This window comes from Phaethon aethereus (assembly GCF_964289735.1).
Source record: "Phaethon aethereus genome assembly, chromosome: 2".
NCBI classification, from domain to species: domain Eukaryota; kingdom Metazoa; phylum Chordata; class Aves; order Phaethontiformes; family Phaethontidae; genus Phaethon; species Phaethon aethereus.
The window spans coordinates 145706778-145727773 of record NC_138582.1 but is presented as its reverse complement, the minus strand read 5'-3'; the positions used below and the strand labels follow the sequence as shown (position 1 = coordinate 145727773).

Genomic DNA, 20996 nt, shown 5'->3' with positions numbered 1-20996 from the left:
CCTATTAAAAGTTCCGTAAATGCATTATGGTTTGGGATTATCAATAGCATGAACTGGAGAGTTAGAGACCGCTGAGATGAGTAGCTGTTTGTAATAGCAGCATTAGAATTCTGCTGTTTCTTTGAAACAGCAGGTGAGTTTTTAAAACCTACAACTTGTAAAGGTTGAAGTTTTACTCCAGTTTCCTGAATTTTTGGGAAGTATTTTGTTGCTGAACAGAAGCGTTCCTCTTTGTATCAGATAATTCAGCTAGTTCATTTTAATGCTGATAAGGTTTGTCTGTTTTACAAAGGGGCATTTAAAGGTGATACTTCACTGTATGCTACCAGTTGCACGTTATTTCCTATATAAAGATGTATTTCCCAAATGTCAGACTGGGATATAACAATTGAAATTGGTCAAAAGTAAAACTGAAATTAAAAATTCTAACAATTGTGGTTTTTCTGTTGGCTCCTCATCAATATTAACATAGAGTTAATTTCTATTATTAATTTCTATTTATGGTACATATATCAAACACAAACGTTAGGAAAGGAAATCATAAAATATTGGCTTATTACGATTTGTGTGGTGTATCTGGAACAGACGAAACAAGACTGTCATTTTTGTGAAACATGTATGTATGGATGTATCTATGCTGTACTATTTTTTTAAATTAAAAATTGTGAAATTTGTTGCCCCAAATGATGAAAGAAATGTTTTAATTGTAGTTGCAAGAGGTTCTGTGACCTTAAAAATACTGACATACTGTTACCAGCCTCACATTAACAGAAATAAGGAGTAGTAATATACTTAATTTAGATAGTTTTTAAATCAAATGGTGCATCCACATAATTTCTTAACTTCCAGGAGCAAGCAATTGACCGAGAGCATGAGAGAGATGTATTCCAGCAAGAGATACAGAAGCTGGAACAACAGCTTAAGATTCCACAAAGGAGTCAGCCTGTCAATGAACATCAAACCAGAGAGGTAACACATTTTATTACTTGTACTAAATGAATATAAATGACAAGTTGACAGCTGTTATGTTATTGAAATGAAGCCATTTTGTGGTGTACCTAACTTGCATCCATTTATAAGCCAGGAAACTAAATCATTTAGGCTAGAAAAGACCTTTAAGATCAAGTCTAACGGTTAACCTAGCACTGCCAAGTCCACCACTAAACCATGTCCTAAGTGCCACATCTACACAGCTTTTAAATACCTCCAGGATGGTGAGTCAACCACTTCCCTGGGCATCCTGTTCCACTGCTTGACAACCCTTTAGGTGGAGAAATTTATCCTAATATCCCTTCCTTAGCTGAAGATTAAGGTGTTGAGGGAAAATGGTGAAACTGTTTTAGGGTAGTAGTCATACAGAAGCTTCATAACTTTCAAAAAGGCTCTTTCATATAACTTAATTTAGAAAATCCACTGTTTTCAAAAGCCTGTGGAAACATTCAGGACTACTTTAGCAATTTCACATGTTCTTATGTTGTTTTGTGACATCCTGCATAGGTACACTAACTGGAGGACTTGAGTAACCAAGGTTTAGCACCTGAGATATCATAGTTCTCTGTGTACACTTGAACCTGCCCAGTGAAAGGCTGTCTCCAGTGAAACAAATTTAGTGTCTGTAGAACAGTAGCTCAAGGGAGTCATGGAAAACTCCTGGAAAATCAAGAGAAGTGGCAGCAGTGCAAATGCTGTATGTTATGAAGCTTTTACATGTTTTGTTTGATGACCTGTTAGTCAACTAACCTGCATTTTATTTTTTGTGGGGTTTTTTGTGTCCTGCTTTTTTAGCAAGGACGATATATTTGAGTTATTTTCTTGCCTGATTTTCAGTATTAAAATGCCTCTTCTTAGGTTGCACTGTGATTTTCAAATCAAAGTTCTTACTGAGGTAGTTCAGTTGCTGTAATTCAATTCTTAAATATTAGCAATATTTAGTATTCTGTATTATAGGATCATAGAGAGTAATAGGACATAAACTGATATATGTGAGTGCAGGTTGTCAAAATATTTATTTACTTACAATTCTTAGATTTAGAGGTGTATTTCATCGGGGTTCTTTTTAATATATTTTAATACAAAGGTTTTTATTTTAAAAAATCTTACAGTCAAAGTATTCAGTCAGTTCTGTGTGATACAGCTGTCATCAGCCTCTGTGAACAATGAATCTTCTGGAATTAGCTGTGTGTGTGTTAATCAACACAAGTGGAGCAATTCCACATCTATTTCCTTCTATCACAAAGCGTGCGCGCCCTCTTCTCCTGGTGTCATGTTCCACAGGTGGTGGAAACTTTTTAGCACAATCAGTTTTCCTGAATCCAGGATGTTCACTTTGAGTTCATTTCATTATGTATCTTTTTATAATTTGGGGCATGGGTAGCATGTGATTTCCTGGTTAAAATTCTCACATTTAAAATAAAAAATTCTCCCAAGAAAAAAAAAAATCTAATTTGATGGCATAAAAAATGCCCTATTTTTCTGTACAGAATTTGTATGTAAAAATCGTCCTGATTTATATGCACATATACACATGTTGGCAGATATGCTACAGTGGAAATTTAAAGAATGCTTTAAAACGAAAGACAGCTGTGTGATTAAAATTTTGAGGTTTGTATTAGATGCTTTTACATTAGAATTTTTTATTAGGTGGAAGTAATGTCTGCAAGCATCAGAGGTGTAGCAGCTATTTCAGATCTGGGTGGTGTTGAATGTGATACGTTACAAATTATAGACAGAATTTTCAATCGTGTATTAGATTTACATTTAGTTCTTATTAAATGAGGCACATAGTCTTACTACATAGTTGATGTCACAATGTTACTTGGAATATTCCATTAATAGAAAATATTTTATCATTATTTCTTATGCTTTTCTGAGATAGCTGCCTTATTTTTTCATAGTTGCATCTTCTGATTTCTGTGAATGCCATGAGCATTTTCTATTAATAACTTAATTTCTTTCTTACTGTTTTTTCAGCTTACTCTGTCAACTTTTTCCAGGGAAGGTTGTCGTAAAGAGTCTGCTCTAGACTTGATTTTTCTCTTTCCATTTCTCTCTCAGGACTTTTCTCTGGTCACTTCAGACTTTGATGTTACTCATGGATGGATAACGTCAATAATACCATCCTGTCAGCTTTATGTTCTGGTCCTCTTCTCTCCTATCTATTGAAATGCTTTGAGTCTTCTACCTATTGGCTACATCGTAACTTCCTAATTGTAAATACTGAAATCAGTTTCTTGAATGGGACAAATATTATTTTCCATGTCTCTTTCTTGATTACTTAGTTTAACTCAGGTCTTAACTCTGTGCATCAGGCCTAATACCATGGATTTGTTACACATCTTTCCTATATGTAATTTTGATTAATCATTTCTGAAATAGGGCTACAACTGGGATCATTCCTATCTCTACAACTTCAGTTACTCTTTTAATATGTTGTTTCTGAGCCACAAACATCTGAACTACTGAGATTCAGAATGTTTTATTTGGATGCTTTGTCCCTTATAGAAAGTGAAATTATATCATCCATCACACCTATTTGGTCCCATTTAACAAACTCAGCAAGAAAACAAACTTCCTGTTTCTCAAGATTGAAGTATAGCAATTGTCTTCAAAGTTAAAGATCTAGTGAGTTTTAGGAAATGTCTGTATGTCACTAATTACTCCTTATTTTGAATAATTTTGCCACAGATTTTTAGAATTATGATATTTCTCAAAGATGCAAATAGCATCTTGACCCTAGGGTCAAGATATTCCATCCATAGATGTTAAACGTATGTTTTTGGTGGGCTGCATAGGGATGTAGGAATGCCATGCTTCTGGCTTCTAACTGACTAGAGTCTGAAGGCTTCAGAAGGACAAGGTCAGTTCTAGAGTGTAGGTGATATAGCACAGAACATACCACTTTAAAAATGCTGGGTTTTTTTGTTGAATGTAGCACTACAATATCCTAACTTTACATTCTGTTTCACCTAAAGAGTAGGAGTTTCATTACAAGAAAAAAAAGAGGGATGTTTTTCCTCTGTCAAAAATGAGTGCTGTTGCTATTGCTAGCAAACCCATCCAATCTAGTACAATATATTCATCTTCTTACCATATTGTCACCAGGTTGAACAGTTAACAAATCATTTAAAAGAAAAAACAGACAAATGCAGTGAGCTTTTGCTCTCTAAGGAGCAACTTCAGAGAGATATACAAGAACGAAATGAAGAAATTGAGAAACTAGAATGCAGGATAAGAGAACTGGAACAAGCCTTAATCATCAGTGCAGACAACTTGCAAAAGGTATTGCTTGGTCTAAAATTATTACATATTTACTACTTTCTTATTTTCTTGAGAACAAAGCAATTTTTTTTATTTGTTTATTATTAAGCAAATTAAGTTACTAATTTATAATGTATGTTTAAAGGTGGAGGAAAGGAAACAGTTTGGCACCATCACAGTAAAGGGAGAATTGCCTCTTGAAGTACAACTGCAAGCTGAACGAGAAGCTGTGGACAGAAAGGAAAAGGAGGTAAAATAGCTGTGAAATGTTCCATGTTTCCACTGATATTTTGTTTTGTCAGTTTTGCTTTCTGTTGAGTTTCATAAACTGTGCAGATGGAATTTTTTAACAGATCAGAGAGACAGCAGTCCAAATCTCTTTGAAATTCTCTTGTGAGCCATGATAATTGTTCTTGTTGTCTATGTTAATGCATATGACTTACAAGAGTGTTTCTGCAATAAAAATTCATCTCAATTAAGAAAAACTTCATAGTGATTTCAGCTGATTTTTAGTGGGTTTTAAAATTCCATTCAGTTTAAGGACTCAGAATGTCGCTGAGTACATATTCTTTTGTTTGTGCATACCAAACCAAATACTGTAGTCATTGCACTTGGAAATTATTTAATTTATGCTATGGCCATCTACTCCTTTTCCACCATTTGTTTTGGAAACATAGGTCACAAACCTTGAGGAACAACTGGAGCAATTTCGAGAGGAGCTAGAAAATAAAAATGAAGAAGTTCAGCAACTGCACATGCAATTGGAAATTCAGCGAAAGGAGTCCACTACACACTTGCAAGAACTTGAACAAGAGAACAAATTATTTAAGGTAATTGTGTAACAGAGAAGCCTAGAGGTTTATTCTCCCTCCTCCCCAGAAATAAGTTCCTGGAAAAAGCAAGATGCCAAATTCTTTCTCTTTCTCAAGCGTTCCCAGTTCAAATTGCAAAACACTAAAAAGCTCATATAATGACTTCTCATTCCATGCAATTTGTTTATTTTAATTCCTATGCCCTAAATACTCATACAAGAATATGCAGAAAACGTTATGTACAACTGTAATATGGTTTTGGGGGGTTTTTTTGGTAGGATGAAATGGAAATACTGGGACTAGCTATCCAGAAATCTGAAGATGCCACCATAAAGGACCATCATTTAGTGGCTGGAAGGCTCGCTCACATCATGCAAGAAAAGGAGCAGGAAATAAATCATCTTCATGAACAAATTGCAAAACTGCAACAGCAACTTGAAGTCACAACTGACAACAAAGTACATACTTTTGAAATGTTTTTCAGAGTCCTACTTTGTGTTGCTAGCTGTTTTAAAGAAAAACAACCCTCTGCCCGTCCCCCCCAATTACATTATCTTCTATTGCTGCCTTAATTTCAAAATGCAAATGCTTCAGTTTCAAGCAACGCTTTAACCCAAATCTGGTTTTAGTCATTTGTCTTGTTTTTTACAAAGGATACTTTTTACTTCCATCTTTTTTATTGTTCTGCCTTACTTCTGCTTGAGTTTTTGTCTTAAATTCTTCTTCATTCCTTACTCTTCTAATACTTCCAAACATTTAATAGTATATAGGTAGCTGAATTCAATCTTGGCATTCATTCTACCATATTCCCTACAATGACTTATTTTCAGTGTTGCCTGCTGGATCATGTTGGATTTTATAGTTTTTTTAGCAGTTGAACTTTTGTGCTCCATGAGCTTCTGTAAATATATTGTTGTCATACCAATGTTGGCAACATCTTTAATGCAGTTTGAAGTATGGTGGATGTGCAAACAAAATGCTGTGTTTTATTAGAAATTGAGAGCAAGAAAGAAACATATTCATCTTTCTTTTATTTACTGAAATTCAACACCTGTAGCTTTCTGTTATTTTTCAAATATGTGTTTTTATGATAATGAGCTTCATCTTCTTCTGGCTTACTTCCATTTTATACAGATATAATGTATTTGATTTCAACAGGAATACTACTTATTTTGCATTGATGTGACAGCAGAAACAGACCTTTGGTCTCAAATTTTTTATAGAAAGAAAATTGGATTTTTTTCAGTGGATCAGTTTTGCATTCTGACCATTTTGAATGTGAAAATTTATTAGTCGTAAACTTTACCCGCAAAGCAAGTATTACCGAGTAAGCTAAGAACAAGAGTTCTGTTACCCCTCAGTGGCTGATGGAGCATTTAGGATAACATTCTACTAGGACATAACTGAATACACAAAAATAGAGCTCTGACCGAGCTGGATAATTTCACTAAGTTTTTATGTGCAAAATTTAGTTATAATAAATCTTAGTGAATAATGACAAAACATAGAATTGGATTTAGGAAAGATCATACTTAAGGAATCCATAATGGTTCTGCCTTATACAATGACCATAGTAATACAGTTACATCACTTGCCTTGAGAAAAATACCCAGGATTCAGATACAATTAATTTTAATGATTGGTTCTTCTCCTGTTATATGAAGTTTCATTTTCTTAATTTAATCCTCTTACTCAGTTATATTTTCCAGGGCATTAAATAATTACTCTGCTTGATTATGAGATCAGTATTAAAGAATAATAGATCGTTCTTACGTTTATCTCCTTCCTAGTCCCCTAGACATCTTCATTCCACTAAGTGCTTTTCTTTTAATTGCTCTATTTGCCTTCTGTGGTCCTTTATTCCATTATGTTATGAAGAACAGAAACTTATGCTGACTTGACAGCAGTCACCGGAACCACTGTTCCTTTCTGCTGAAAATCAATGACTTGTTCACATTTTATTTAGTGGTTTTGAGCTTCCTTTAGTCTCTGTGGATTTTTAAAAGTAAGTTCTTGGCTGGCAAATCAGCCTCTCTAATTTATATGGTCACGTTTATAATTTTGGGGGGGTGTTCCTTTTTCAATACACTTAATAAAAGGTCTATTTGTACTTAAAATACATATCCGTCTTAATTGGCTGTGTCCTATATGAATCTAGTTGACCACATGAATGAAAGGTGCTTTTGCATGAAGGACACAGTATCTGTCTAGTCTCACTGAACATATCTGACCCGTATACAGTAAGCTTTTTTATTTTTTTAAAGGAAGTTCTGTATGTAATTTAATGCAGGAAAATCTTTAAATTTTAAGCTTCATAAATCTTGGCTCCTTAGAATTCTTTGAGTAAAAATAGTATATTAAACCTTGATTTCATAAGAACATTGAACAGCAGATATGACCACTGCACTTGTTTCTGTTTTAATTTTCAATAAAAAGAACAAGACAGCTTCAGACCAAACTATTGGGCAAAAAAGTGTTGTGAACACTTAAACTTCAGTGTTTTATATATTACAAATATATATATTTATACAAGTATTACAAATGCTTTCAGTTCATTTGATGCTTTCACACCTATTTTGCAGTTCATTAATGTCACAGGCTACTTTGTCAGTCCGATGTGAAGATGTCCTGATAAAGCTTTGCAAGATACATCCCATTAAGACATTCACAGAGAACATACTTTCTTTTACAAGATATTTCAATGTTTGATTAAACTGTTGCTCTGAAGTCCAGGAGAAAAATTATCTGAGGGCTTAGTAGTTACCCATTATGAAGTTCTTTTCTTGTATTTTTTTCAGTTTATCGAAGAGCAAAATGAGCACATACGAGAGCTTGAAGCCCAGGTAGAATGTCTGAAAAGTGATCAAGAACGTGTGAAGAAAAACAATGATGAGGAAATAGAGCAGTTGAATGATGTAATTGATAAGCTTCAGCAGGAACTGACAAATATTGAACAAAAAGTACCTGCAGACATTGCTGCTTTTCAAGAGGACGCTGACAGTCTGAAACACACACTTGAAACAGTTCTGGCAGAAAAAGAAACTTTAGAGAAGCAAGTAGAAAATATGAGTGTAGAGGTAGCTCAAACAAAGAATGAGCTTGAGGAAACAAACTTTAAAATGAACCAGCTAAAGCAAGAAATAAGTATATTGAAAAAACAGCACGAAAGAATAACAGAAAAGTATAAGTGTGCACTGATGAAAGGTGATACAGAAAAAACAGAAGACAGGAGCAATGGGAAAACTGATAAAGTGGAAGAAGGCTCATGTGAGAAGATATTGTTGCTACATCAAACCCAGCTTAGGTCATCAGATGAAAATACAAGAGTCACCATTAGCAAAATGGAAGTACAACTGCAGCAACTTCAGGCATGCATTAAGGAAAAAGATTCAGAATTGTGCCAGTCCTACAATGAAATAAAAGACCTGAAAGAGCAAGGCAAAGCTGAAAGAGAAACACTTAATAAGAAGATATTAGAACTGGAAAAGACACTAGTGGAAAAAGTTGCTGCTGCTCTTGTGAGTCAGGTTCAGCTCAATGCAGTTCAAGAGCAAAGGAAATTCATGCAGGAAATTCAGGAAGCTCCAAAATGTGTGGAGGAAGCAAGCAAGAATTCCCAGACAGAGGGTTTGAGGGGTAGAACTGAAAATGAGATGGAATCAAAACTATCACTCTTAACACAGAGGCTTAGTGAGATGGAGGACCAACTGGCAATGGTAAATCATAACTTGGAGCTAGAAAAAGAAAATGTAAAAATTGTGCAAAAGGAAGCTAAAGTGAAAGAAGAAAGACTCTTAGAACTTCAGCAATTACTAGAAGAGGTTCAAGAAAAACACAAAGGAGACATTCAAAAATACATTAAGCAAGAAGAAATGCAGATATACCAGGTATATAAATGCCATTTTCTTTTGGTTTGTTTTCAATAAAATCACGTTTTTTTAATGTAAACTATAATGAGTGACACACTTCTTAATGAGACTAGTGATAGAAATATTCTGCTATGTGGGGTAGATATTAATTTCTGTATTATTCCTGGATTTACAAAAAAGAAAATTATGTTATTTTAGGTGAACTCTATCAATTTCCATTTTGCATTAAAACCACCTCGACTTTTCATGAATGTAGGGTGATTTTGAATTTTGAACATATACTTTCTTATTCTTACTTTGAACTGGCATAGAATGGAGTGAATTACACTTTTACACAGCATGGAGGTAGAGAGATAAAAATTATTTAAGAGACAGTTCAGAATGATAAGGGAGTAATAGCAATTTGTCTGTACAGGTTTGGTTTTGGGGGGGTGGGGGTTGGTTTGTTTATGTATGCTTTAATTTTGGTTTACTTTTTCTTGCTTTCCTGTCTTGATTCCAAAGATGTTTCCCATCAGTAGTTTTTACCAGTATACATATGTCCTGATTTCCATCCACCACTGGTTATGCTGCCTCTGAATATCAAACTTTCTGTCAAGGTTGACTGTGCTCGGTAGCCCAAACATGGGCTTGATTGCTGAAACTCTTAAGTTCAGAGACATCATGGAACCCTTCGCTGGACCAGAAGAGGTTCTAAGACCTTTCATCCAAATCCAGATTGAATGAATGTCATAAATGTCTTACAAATTTAATAATATTATCAGACTTCATTTCCTACTCTCTGTTGACCTTCCTCCCTGCGTGTTCTACATGGTATAGCAAATTTCTGCCTGCAGTTCAGTAAACTGTGAGAAGACAGTCTTTCCTCCCGCGCTTACCCAGTTGGCGAGAGTTAATCTAGGAAAATGGTCTTTCAGTCTTCATTTTTTGAGGCTATGTTAATCCAAATAACGTTTGTTTTCCCCTATGGTCTTTTCATTTGTGGCTGTAGGTAGGAGCACAACTGATGGAAAGTCGAAAAGAAAACGTGCTTATTAATGAATTTGAACTAGAGAAAGTTAAAGAAGAGGCAGCTGCTGCTAAGGAAGAACTGAGCAGTTACAGAGAAAAGGCAGAAAAACTTCAGCAAGAACTAGCAGTAAGAGCCATATTGTTCCATATTGCATTTAAAGCAAATTATTACACAGGACTTACCATGCAAATATGCATTCTATAGTTTTGGGGTTTTTAATCTTGTACTGAGAATGCCACTAAGGAAAACAGTCACACAGTACCTACTGTCTCTGGAATAGAGCTGATGCTGTAGACCAAATCTTAACTTGTTGCCAAAGTACATAGTTTTACAGTCCACTATAGTGCAACAGTGGATCTAGAGCTGTATTTCTTAGGAGGCAATATGGGTTACCATGTGTCATAACTGCTTTAAAATAGGACTAAACTGAGCTCTAATGGTATAGAGTGTTGTCTGGGTTTTAGATATTTTTTAAAAATTATTTAGAAGGACTATAATTCAGATTCTGCATATTTACAGGTAAAAGAAGCAAGTCTGATACACCTTCAGGAAGACTTGTGCAAAGTCAAAGAGAACCTAGTTCAAGCAGAAGAGAGGCTTGCAAGTTACATGAGAAAGGACAAGGAAATGGCAAAAACTGGAAGCAAAAAGGATGCAGAAATATTGTGTGATTTGTCAACCAGTGAATCTACACTAATTAGAAAAAGCTTATCATTGCAAACAGACAAGACTGTGGAAATCAACAACTGTATCCAGACTTCACCAGTCCTTGTTAAAAATGCAGAAATCCAAATTGATTTGCAAGATGGATGTTCTTCAGAAGAGATTGCAGAGATCATACGAGAATTTACTGAAAAAATCGACCAAATGCAAGAACTCCATGCTGCTGAAATCATGGACATGGAGACAAGGCATATCTCTGAATCAGAAGCGTTAAAGAGAGAGAAGTTTGTTGCAGTGCAAGTTTTGACTAAAGAATGTAATACTTTAAAGGAAATGATAGAAACTCTACAAGCTAAAGAGGTATATATCCTATTTTGTTCTCATTGAACTACTTCGGTTTGTGCTTTTGCTCCTGCTACAGAAATCCCCATTTAATGTCTGTCAAGTATGAACCACCACATGTTCAATATAAAGCTTTTAAGTGTTCTGATGTTTCCATGGCGTAGGGAGAGACTGTGAACCCCTTCCTCAGCAATTTAAGTTTGGGAGTGTGCTCGACTATCAGATGCTTCCTTGTGCTATTGCCTTGGACCTGTCCTGCTCTGTGAAGTGGGGACGGACAAGTATAGGTCACCCTATTGAATGCGATCTTTCTTGTCTCCATTTTGATTACTTTGCAGGAGAAACTGAACAAAGAGGTTCTTATCGTTTCCTGCTCCTTAGAGTTAGCTCCCTTATTGTGAGTGAGTATGGGGTGACTGAAGATTTGATTGTTCTCTTTTCTAAATATAGGGAATCCCAGTTTCTGGATTAGCACATTCTCCACCATATCAAGCTAGAGATGGAGGTTCTAGTGGTAAGAAACTTGTTTTTATATATTTCAAACAGCATTATAAATAAAATCTGTTTTTTTAATATTAAGTTTACAGTTAAAGAGTTTGTGTTCTAAGAAATAAAAAAAAACTACTCCCCCGATCAAACCACAAGCCTGTTGCACTAAGAAAAGGTGCCGAGTATGCCATGTCTTATTAATTTGCTACAGAAGGAAAATGACTAGACTGGAGATGCGTTGAGTCAAGGCATCATATGCTAATTTTTTTCTTCCCACTGGAGTTCCTATATTATTCTTACATATTTCATTACCTCTTCAGCATAGCTTCATCATCTATTGATAGAATTTAAAGCTACAGCTCCCTAGCAGTGGGCGGACTTGACTTCTCCAAGAGCAATAACAATTATTAATATGATCCTTTTCATAGGCAAAGGCTAAGCATATTAAGCGGGGGTCATTTGGCAGAAGTGTTTGTGCAAGTAGTTGTTTCTCTTTTAGAACTAAACTAGAATTTTTAAGTTTGGCTTTTTTTTAGTTTTGTTTTGCTGTAACTGCTTTGAAATGGAAAAAGAAAAACTATAAAACAGGTAGTCTCCAGCCTTAGAATCAACTCTGGTGACATGCAACCACCTGTTTTAACAACAGACAAAAATACTTTTTTGATGCCTGTTCTTCAAAGTTTCACAGTAATCCAGCTTTCATGTTTTTCTCTCCTTTTATTTTAGACTCCAGTTCAGACTGGAGTCAAGGAATGTATCTTGCTCAGACCCAGGGATCTGACACAATATCTGAAGGAACAGATGAAGGTGAAACTTCAACAGATTTACTTCCAAAAAAAATTAAGGTAAAATAGAACTGATAATTTTTATTAGGAAACAAGAGAGATACTACCAAAAGCTTAGATTAGCTGCTGCTTGATTAGTGAAAAGAGAGCCGTTCAGATAAGTTTTACAGTGTCAGCTATTGTAATACATTTTAAAATACTTCTGATAAATGATGTGCATTGTTGCATGTTAAATTAGATTAAATATGAGTTTTGTAACTGTAGGCTTGTTCTGAATTATGAGAATTATAACTACTGTTACAATTTGTTGTAGTTGTGTATTAATGTCATGATCATATGTTACCCAATTTTATAGAGTCTGTTATTATAGTTGTAGAATAATATCTATATTATGAAAGTAAACAAATGTGTTAATGTGTTTATTTTAAACAGTAAGGGTATCATGCTTTTAATTACGTTTTTTAAAAAAAAGGCAAGTCTCTTGCAAAAAAGCCCTAGCTTAATAGCAATTTCAAAAAGTGAATTGCAAAGCTCACCTGGAAGCTTCCCAGGACTTTGTTTTTCAAATGTTCAGTTTCTATCAGCAACCATTTTAAAATTTGAGTATTGATTTGACAGATGAACTTTGGGAATTTTCATTTGAAACTGAGGAAAAATACACCTACTTAATAAGTTCTGCTGCTTGGCAGATAATAAAGAACTGGGTGACTCTCTTTGATATGAGGGAACATAAATAGTTTCCTTATGTTAATCAATTTAGAAGTACCAGTATTCCAATATGTATGAAATAAGGTGGTGGTGGTGGTTGTTATTATTATTACTGGCATTACTGATTTCTTTTTGTATTTATTGTAGGGTTTGCTGAGAGCAGTCCATCATGAAGGCATACAGGTGCTGTCTCTCACTGAATTTCCATATGGTGAGAGAGAGGTGCCACCTCTTAAGCAAGAGCCAGATTCTTGGCTTGAGGAAAGGAAAGCTTTTCTAAGCACCATTTCATCTTTGAAAGACCTAATTGCAAAAATGGAACTTCATAGAGAAGCTGAGGTATAAATAATACCATAAGTTTCTATCTAAATAAAAAATAATTTATGATAACCTTAAAAGGCATATTCACAATTCAGGTTTAGATGCTCTAAATGTATGCTACAAGGCAAAAGATTTAAAAAATATGCAGTGAAACTGCATGTTGCACTTTCTGCTAATAAAATACATCTTAAATTACAGCTTGCATTTTTTCTTCTGTGCATTGATAGCTTTTGACTGTATGGATCCACCTTTTCAAAACAGTTCTATTTTGAAAGCATGTTTCCAATAGCAGTTAAAGTAGATATTTTTAATGATGTTATTTATTTATGTAGTAGAACTTGGATGCTATTAAAAACATACTGTAGTGAGAGAAAACAGGGGAAAAATGCTTAAAATACTATACAGTATTAATCAGTAATACGTTAAAACTTACTAGGACTTGCCTGTCTCATTACCCCAGTTAGTCTTTCGGATATGTGTAGGTAGTTTCTATTACGTTTGCATGTCCTTTGGCATGCAAAGTGGGGGGATTAACTTTATGCCATTATAAAATCAAACCTTCTTCATACGCAATATCTGGACACTACCACATAGCTCTGTGAGAGTCTAGGAACATACACGTAGCATCGTAAAAATTAAAAGGACAGTGTAATACAGTAACATAAATAATAACTACACAGGACTAAGTGTTCAATTATAAAAGTCTAAATTGCGTCCTCCTAAAACATAGAAAAAAGTTTAGCATTTGTGCATGCAGAAGACATCGTAACGTGTACAATAAGTACATCCATTTGTATGAATTAGTTATGTAGTTATTGAGTAAGAAAAGCTCAATGTTGCACTGAAAACACATTTACATTAAATTATAATGACCATTCTTGATGTAATTCTGCTGTTTAAATTGTTTTTATACCACTGTAGATTTATGCAAGTACTGAATCTCCTGAAGATATCTCAGACTGGCGAGGAGAACTTCTGCATGCTATTCAACAGCTTTTTGTGAGAGAGCAAAATGTTCTTCTTGCTGCATTTCAAACTGAACTTGCAGAACTGGGCACTAGAGATGCAACGATATTGATGAATCAGTTAGAGAACAAACTACAAGAGCAGGTAGTATAAAACATGCTTTAGTCAAAGTGTCTACATTAGATTTTAATTTGAAAGTATAAATCTATTTAAAAATACATGTATTAGTAGTAGTTTTGACAGTCTAAGGGTGAAAACAAAGTAAAGCTTATAGGAAGAAGAGGTGTCTTTAAAAAGAAGAACTGATGTGCTCTATGGTGTGGGAAAGAGATTTTAGGGTGCAACAAGCTATAGAAAAAATACAGTCTTCAGAGATCAATTTGAATTAAACGCAGTTGTCCTGAGCTTGTTTTCATTAAGTTAATTAGAATTATGTTACACTGTCTAAGAGAAAAGGTAGCTTTATATATGAAGCAGGTTGTAAGAAGTGGAAGTGGTAAGGCTGCTATGGCACAGAGAGAGGTCAGTTGTCTCCTCTGGAACATGGAAGGATTAGTGAGGAAAACTACAATTTGCCATAAAACTGATAGCTCTTGATTCTATAATTTTGATGCCTAGTAGAGAAATAAAAAAATAACAAGCAGTTCTTCCCAGTATTATAATATTGACTTAATTATGACTTAATTGAAAATGTTTTGAATATATATGCACTATGAATATATAAGTAAATGTAATATCCACACTGTAGATACTCTAATAAAATTTGGAGTTTTGCTTTTAAACGTTTCTCATGCTAATAGGCTACTAACCAGAGAGCAGCAATGGACTGTCTTCAGAATGCAGACAGAAGAAGTTTGCTGATGGAGATTCAAGTATTACATGCTCAGATGAACAGTAAGAAAAATAATCCAAAGAGTGAACAAGAGACTGATTCAAAAAGCCAAGGTGACTTCCGTGGTAACATATGTCTGTTTCCAAATGCTTTCATGGCAGCGTTCATAACATTGTAGGTGAAAAAATACTGACTTTCTCTGCTCTTTCATTTTGATACTCATGTTCTGAGCATGCATACTTCTCTTTTTTTTCAATCTTATTGGACTAATTTTGCAAACATGAAGGTACAGTCTGTGTTCTTACGACTTGTATCTAATTGAAAGTGATACAAAGTTATATCAATTGCTATAAAAATAGAGCTTGTATTTTAAGGTTACTTTCCAAGTATGCACTTCAGTGTTTAGGTTCAAGAGCTTTGAAATTATCTAAGTTGGATAGTCAGTCGTAATGAGTAAACTAAGAAGCAATTAGAAGGAACAACAAAAGTCCAGAGAACAGGTATACTTTAAGTAAATGCTCACTGTCAGTGTTTTGTCACAAAAATTTGGTCACAAGTATACATACCTACTTAACTTCAGTTGTGTTAGTTGTAATCCAAATGATACATATTGATATGATTGCGCATTGTAGCCTTTTAAAGAAGTTTAAGAGTTCAGGTGATTTCTTGGGAAGTATAAAAGGTATTCCAGTGTGAAAGTCATGTTTTTGCTTTCACTCCACTATTGAAAGAATATATTATTTTAAAATACCATTCTTAGTGGTAGCCTTGTGGTCATTCTCAGTGCTAGGGGAACTTTACCCAAATAGACCATGTTGTTTGTTTACTAAGTAATTTCCATATTAATGGTACTCTCATTAGAAATGCTGGAGTATAATATGCAGCAGAAGCAGTCGCAGATACTTGAGATGCAAGTGGAGCTCCGGAGTATGAAGGACAGAGCAGCTGAGCTCCAGGAACAGCTGAGTTCAGAGAGAATGATGGGTGCTGAGCTGAAGAATGAACTTGCACAAGCCAAACTAGAGCTTGAAACAACCCTTAAAGCACAGCACAAGCACTTCAAGGACCTGGAAACTATCAGGTGTGGCTTTCAGTGCCAACCTTTCTGTGTTGACAGTGAAGATGATCTTTTCTATGATGTCTCAAGTTGTAACACTGATTTTATGAAGGAAGTTGATCTCATGAAATGTAAATGCTTCTCAGTTTTTCTGTAAAACGTGTCTGACAAAAAATAGACTTCTGTTCCATTTGACAAAAAATGTAATTCTATACATTAAGAAGATCTGATTCACAGTTAGATTTAATGATTTATTAATACCAAGTTTCTTCTTAAATTTTGACATATTAGACTACTGTATACAAGCTAATAAGTATACCATATTAAAGGTTTTTCTGCTTCTAAAACTGAACATGGAGGAAAAAATTGTAGAGTTAAAATGACTTTGTAAGTACTTCCATATGAAATTCTATAACTTCTAAGGGTTGCTTTGGCATGGTCAACAGCAGAGGCCAAATATTTGGCAGTCAGGAAATCCATTATTATTTGTGCCTTTACCAGATGGATGTGCCCATGTACGGTATCTTGATGTTCAGCTCAAAGATAACAAATTAAGACAGAGTTTAAATTCATATTACTTTATAGATTACCTTATAGCCTTTATAGACCGTCAGGAGCAAGATTCTTTTGCAAGCTGATGGAACATTGATTTGCAAAAAAAGGAAAATTCAGGGCATGTTTGTTTTTTTTTTACTACCCCCCAAAGATAGATTTGTTTTCTTTTTTCTTTGATACACATGGCAGCAAGATACATTTCCCCTGCATTCTTTCAGATTTTAGCCAGTGACTGGATTAAGTTGAACACTAGCTGCCTCTGAGCCACCAGTTAATGAAAAATGGCAGTTACAAAGTTAGCAGGATGGACACACTTTCTGTCATTTTTGAGCCATGCAGCTCCTTTTTATTTTTAAGTTAGGCTTGTTTTTCTAAATAGGCTTTTCACTGTTACTCTACTACACAAGCATTGTTTTCAGTGCACAAGATGGAATAAATAGAGCCATTGTCTAATCTAAAGGTTGCCCATTTCTCTTTTAGGATCGAAGTTAAAGAAAAAGCAGCTGAGCTAGATGTTCTAAAGGATACCATGGCCAGCGAACAGAAAAAATCAAGAGAGCTGCAGTGGGCTTTGGAAAAGGAGAAAGCTAAAAAGGAACGCAGTGAGGAAAGAGGAAGAGAAGAGCTTGAGGTATTCCATAATCCCAAATGGCCTAGAACATCAAGGAGCATGCAAATTTTCTTTGGGTTAACATTTCATCTCGGCTTGCGTTTTTGTCCAGTGTGTGCTCCATTTTCTGTCTTCAGCAGCGGTATTATATTATCTAGAGCTGAAGAAAGATGTATAGACGCTGTGTGGCAAAGAAAGAAAAAGGTCTGATGCAAATTCGCTTTAAATTGTTAGGGATTTTACAACTGCACTTGTCAGGTCCAAGATGAAAAGATTCTAATTTGTATAATAGCCTTCAGATATTCAAGGGGACAAGACACTGCTAACATAGCTACACCTAGCCCCCAGCACAACCTAACTCATAAAAGATAGTATTTAAGAATATTATTTAAGGAGATACATTGTTTGCCTGCATTTTAAAAGTCGGTGGTTTCACCTCCTGAAAACCAAACAAGGGGCTTTACTTTAGGAGAAAATGCATTAGCAGCTTCCTTGGTATCTCTGCAGTATCTGATGTAGTGAGGGAGAGAGCAGGTATCCTAGTACAAGTTTTAAGATGAGAAAGCAATCATTTTAACAGCGTAGATGTATCTACATCTTGAAATCTTAACTTGCAAAATCACTTTCACAGTTTCAGAAAGTAAAAGCAGGTAGTTATCTAAACTTCAGAAGTACGGCTGTTTGTATCATGAAAATTATGTGTTACAAATATTCTTCTTTTATGAGATGATCTGATTTTAGAATAAAGACACCTGTAATATCTTTTAATATCAGATGTGACTGCAGCATTCAGAGTATTGTCACATTAAAACCTGTTAAAAGTGGCTTGTGTAGAGGTAGCATATTTGCAATTTGCAGAAGATAATGGAAAGTATACACAAATGGCTTTAATCAATCCTTTTCTTCTGTTTTCTTATGGAAGGATTTAAAATTTTCACTAGAAGATCAAAAACAAAAGAACTTACAGCTGACTAAACTTTTGGAGCAAGAGAAACAGCTGTCAACTGATCTGCAACAGAAAATTGAATCCCAAGAAGCACTCAGTGCTGCCCAGCTGTCACGTGAACGAGGCCGTAGTTCTGAGTTGCAGGTGCTTCTTGAATCAGAGAAGGTTCGAGCTCTCGAAATAAGCAGTGCCCTAGAAAGGGAAAAAGAGCTATGTGCTCAGCTTCAAAGTGCTGAAGATAAGGGGCAAGCTGGAGCACCTAATCCATCTGAGGAATTACTTAAAGAGCTACAGAAACAAATGGATGAAAAGCATGACCGTATAGTGGAGTTAGTAAGTGAGATGGAGAAGTATAAACTGGAATCTGTGCAACTGAGACAGCAAATGGAAAAAGAAAGGCAGATTCAGAGGAAAGCATTACAAGCAGAACAAGATGCTAACATAATAGCACAGAAGAAACTCCATGAACTGGAGTCCAAAGTAGAAGACCTTCAGTGGCAACTTGGAGAAAAGAAGCAAGAAGTTAAGAAATTAGGGAGTGAAACAAAGAAGTTGCAGGAAATAATCCAAGAACTACAGAAAAAAGACCAGGAGAATGAAAGAAGAAAGGAAGCCGAAAGGACAAGAAGCCACAATCCAAATGAGGTACAGTAGGACTGAGAGCAATGTATAATACTGAAGTGTGCGATTTAACTTTTAATTCTTTTGTTCAATTAGCATTGTGTGTCACTGTGCCATTACTCATTCTATAAAATAGCCTACAGATTACAAAATACGAGCACCAGGGAAAGAGAAAGCATTCCAGTTTTGCTACCTAAAACTATTCACACACATCCTCTGAGAATGAAGCTGTAGAGCTGTGTAAGGAGGAGCGTGAGCAGGAGAAATGCATCTGAATGTATAGACACACTTCGCGTCTCAGTATAGGAGAAAAATATTACCTGCACCCAGTTGCAGGAATGAGCTGTTTCTGTTCAGGAATGCTCCAGGTCAGTACTCTTAATCTTTAGTTCAGAAACTGCAAGTGGTCTTTGAAACATTTAAAAGTGATTTCCCAACAAATTCCATAATTAAATAAGTAATCAATCAAGCATCTACGTGAGTATGTGTCTGTTAGGAAACAAAGTAAAAGGAAGAAATCAAGGTAGAAGATTAATTTCAGAATTTAGCATAATTTTTAGATGAGTGAAAGTTGGAAACACTGTAAATTTAGTGCCTGTAAATTTTTGTGTTTCATAAAAGGTTTGGGAAGTTTTAAAATTATTTTAAAATAACTTTTAAAACTGTTTAGAAACTTCCCTGTAAGAGGGAAGTGTTGCTGAGTGGGTGATTTGTGGATAGTCCAAGAGAGGGTTGACAGGAGACTTGGCTCTCTGCTGACCATGTGTTTGCCTATCATTCCATGCTTTTTGGCAGTTCTCTGTCTGTCTGTGGAGGACAGACAGCAGCAGGAAGGAAATTTTTCTCTGTCCAATTTGGCTACAGTTTTTAATCTTCTGAAGCACTGGAACTACCCACAGCTAGAGGCAGAATGTTGAGTGTTCTGATAACTGTGATATTATCAGCCTTACTGCCAGGCTCAGCTTGTGCACCTTGCTCTTCTGCTCAGAGGTAACTGCCAGCACTGTAGTCAACAAAGAGTCTTCCCTTGGATTGGGTTGGCAGTGGCTGTTGGGACTTTTTCCTCTCCTTTGCAGCAGACAGTATGGTCTGCTTTCCAGGATCTGCCTGGAGTTTCAAATAATGAATCTCCTGCTGCTTCCTCTGACATTTTCTGGTGGTTTGACCCTGTCTGGATAACAGGTGCCCACCAAAGCTGCCCTGTCACTCCCCTCCTCAATTGCACAGGGCAGAGAAAATGTAACGAAAGGCTCGTGGGTTGAGATAAGGACAGGGAGAGATCACTCAGCATTTATCGTCACAGGCAAAACAGACTCGACTTGGGGAAAATTAATTTCATTTATTAACAATCAAATCAGAGTAGGATAATAAAAACCAAATCTTAAAACATCTTCCTCCCACCCCTCCCTTCATCCTGGGCTCAACTTTGCTCCCGATTTCTCTACCACCTCCTCCCTGCCAGTTGTGCAGGGTGACGGGGAATGGAGGTTGTGGTCAGTTCATCACACAATGTTTCTGCTGGTCCTTCCTCCTCCAGGAGAGGACTCCTCACACCCTTCCCCTGCTCCAGTGTTGGGTCCCTCCCACGGGAGACAGTCCTCCGCGAACTTCTCCAAAATGAGCCCTTCCCACGAACTGCTCCAGCCTGGGTTCCTTCCACGAGTGCCGTCCTTGAGGAAAAGGCTGCTCCAGCGTGGGTCCCCCGTGGGGTCACAAGTCCTGCCAGCAACCCTGCTCCAGCCTGGGCTACTCTCTCCACAGGTCCTGCCAGGACCCTGCTCCAGCATGGGCTTCCCACAGGGTCACAACCTGCTTCAGACATCCACCTGCTCCGGCATGGGGTCTTCCCCGGACTGCAGGTGGATATCTGCTCCACCGTGGAGGTCCATGGGCTGCAGGGGGACAGCCTGCCTCAGCATGGTCTTCATCATGAATGCAGGGGAATCTCTGCTCCAACCCCTCCTCCCTCTCCTTCACTGACCTGGGTGTCTGCAGAGCTGTTACTCTCACTTATTCTCACGCCTCTCTCTGGCTGCAGTTGCTGTTGCACAGCAACTTTTCCCCCTTCTTAAATATGTTATCCCAGAGGTGCTACCACTGTTGCTGATGGGCTCGGCCTTGGCCAGTGGTGGGTCCATCTTGGAGCCGGCT

General features: G+C 36.3%; 1 protein-coding gene across 1 annotated transcript in view; it reads left to right on the top strand.

Annotated features, from left to right (window-relative positions):
• Nucleotides 1-20996, top strand: part of AKAP9 (A-kinase anchoring protein 9) — a gene marked incomplete at both ends in the record, with an annotated part of 122282 nt that overhangs the window by 92810 nt on the left and 8476 nt on the right. Inside the window, 16 exons of the mRNA XM_082014838.1 lie at nucleotides 850-969; nucleotides 4102-4278; nucleotides 4403-4507; nucleotides 4935-5087; nucleotides 5348-5527; nucleotides 7868-8956; nucleotides 9930-10076; nucleotides 10470-10973; nucleotides 11406-11469; nucleotides 12171-12289; nucleotides 13085-13276; nucleotides 14180-14368; nucleotides 15025-15169; nucleotides 15918-16137; nucleotides 17149-17299; nucleotides 18201-18869. Coding sequence (XP_081870964.1) covers nucleotides 850-969; nucleotides 4102-4278; nucleotides 4403-4507; nucleotides 4935-5087; nucleotides 5348-5527; nucleotides 7868-8956; nucleotides 9930-10076; nucleotides 10470-10973; nucleotides 11406-11469; nucleotides 12171-12289; nucleotides 13085-13276; nucleotides 14180-14368; nucleotides 15025-15169; nucleotides 15918-16137; nucleotides 17149-17299; nucleotides 18201-18869 — 4224 coding nt within the window. The remainder of the gene's footprint in view (nucleotides 1-849; nucleotides 970-4101; nucleotides 4279-4402; nucleotides 4508-4934; nucleotides 5088-5347; nucleotides 5528-7867; nucleotides 8957-9929; nucleotides 10077-10469; nucleotides 10974-11405; nucleotides 11470-12170; nucleotides 12290-13084; nucleotides 13277-14179; nucleotides 14369-15024; nucleotides 15170-15917; nucleotides 16138-17148; nucleotides 17300-18200; nucleotides 18870-20996) is intronic.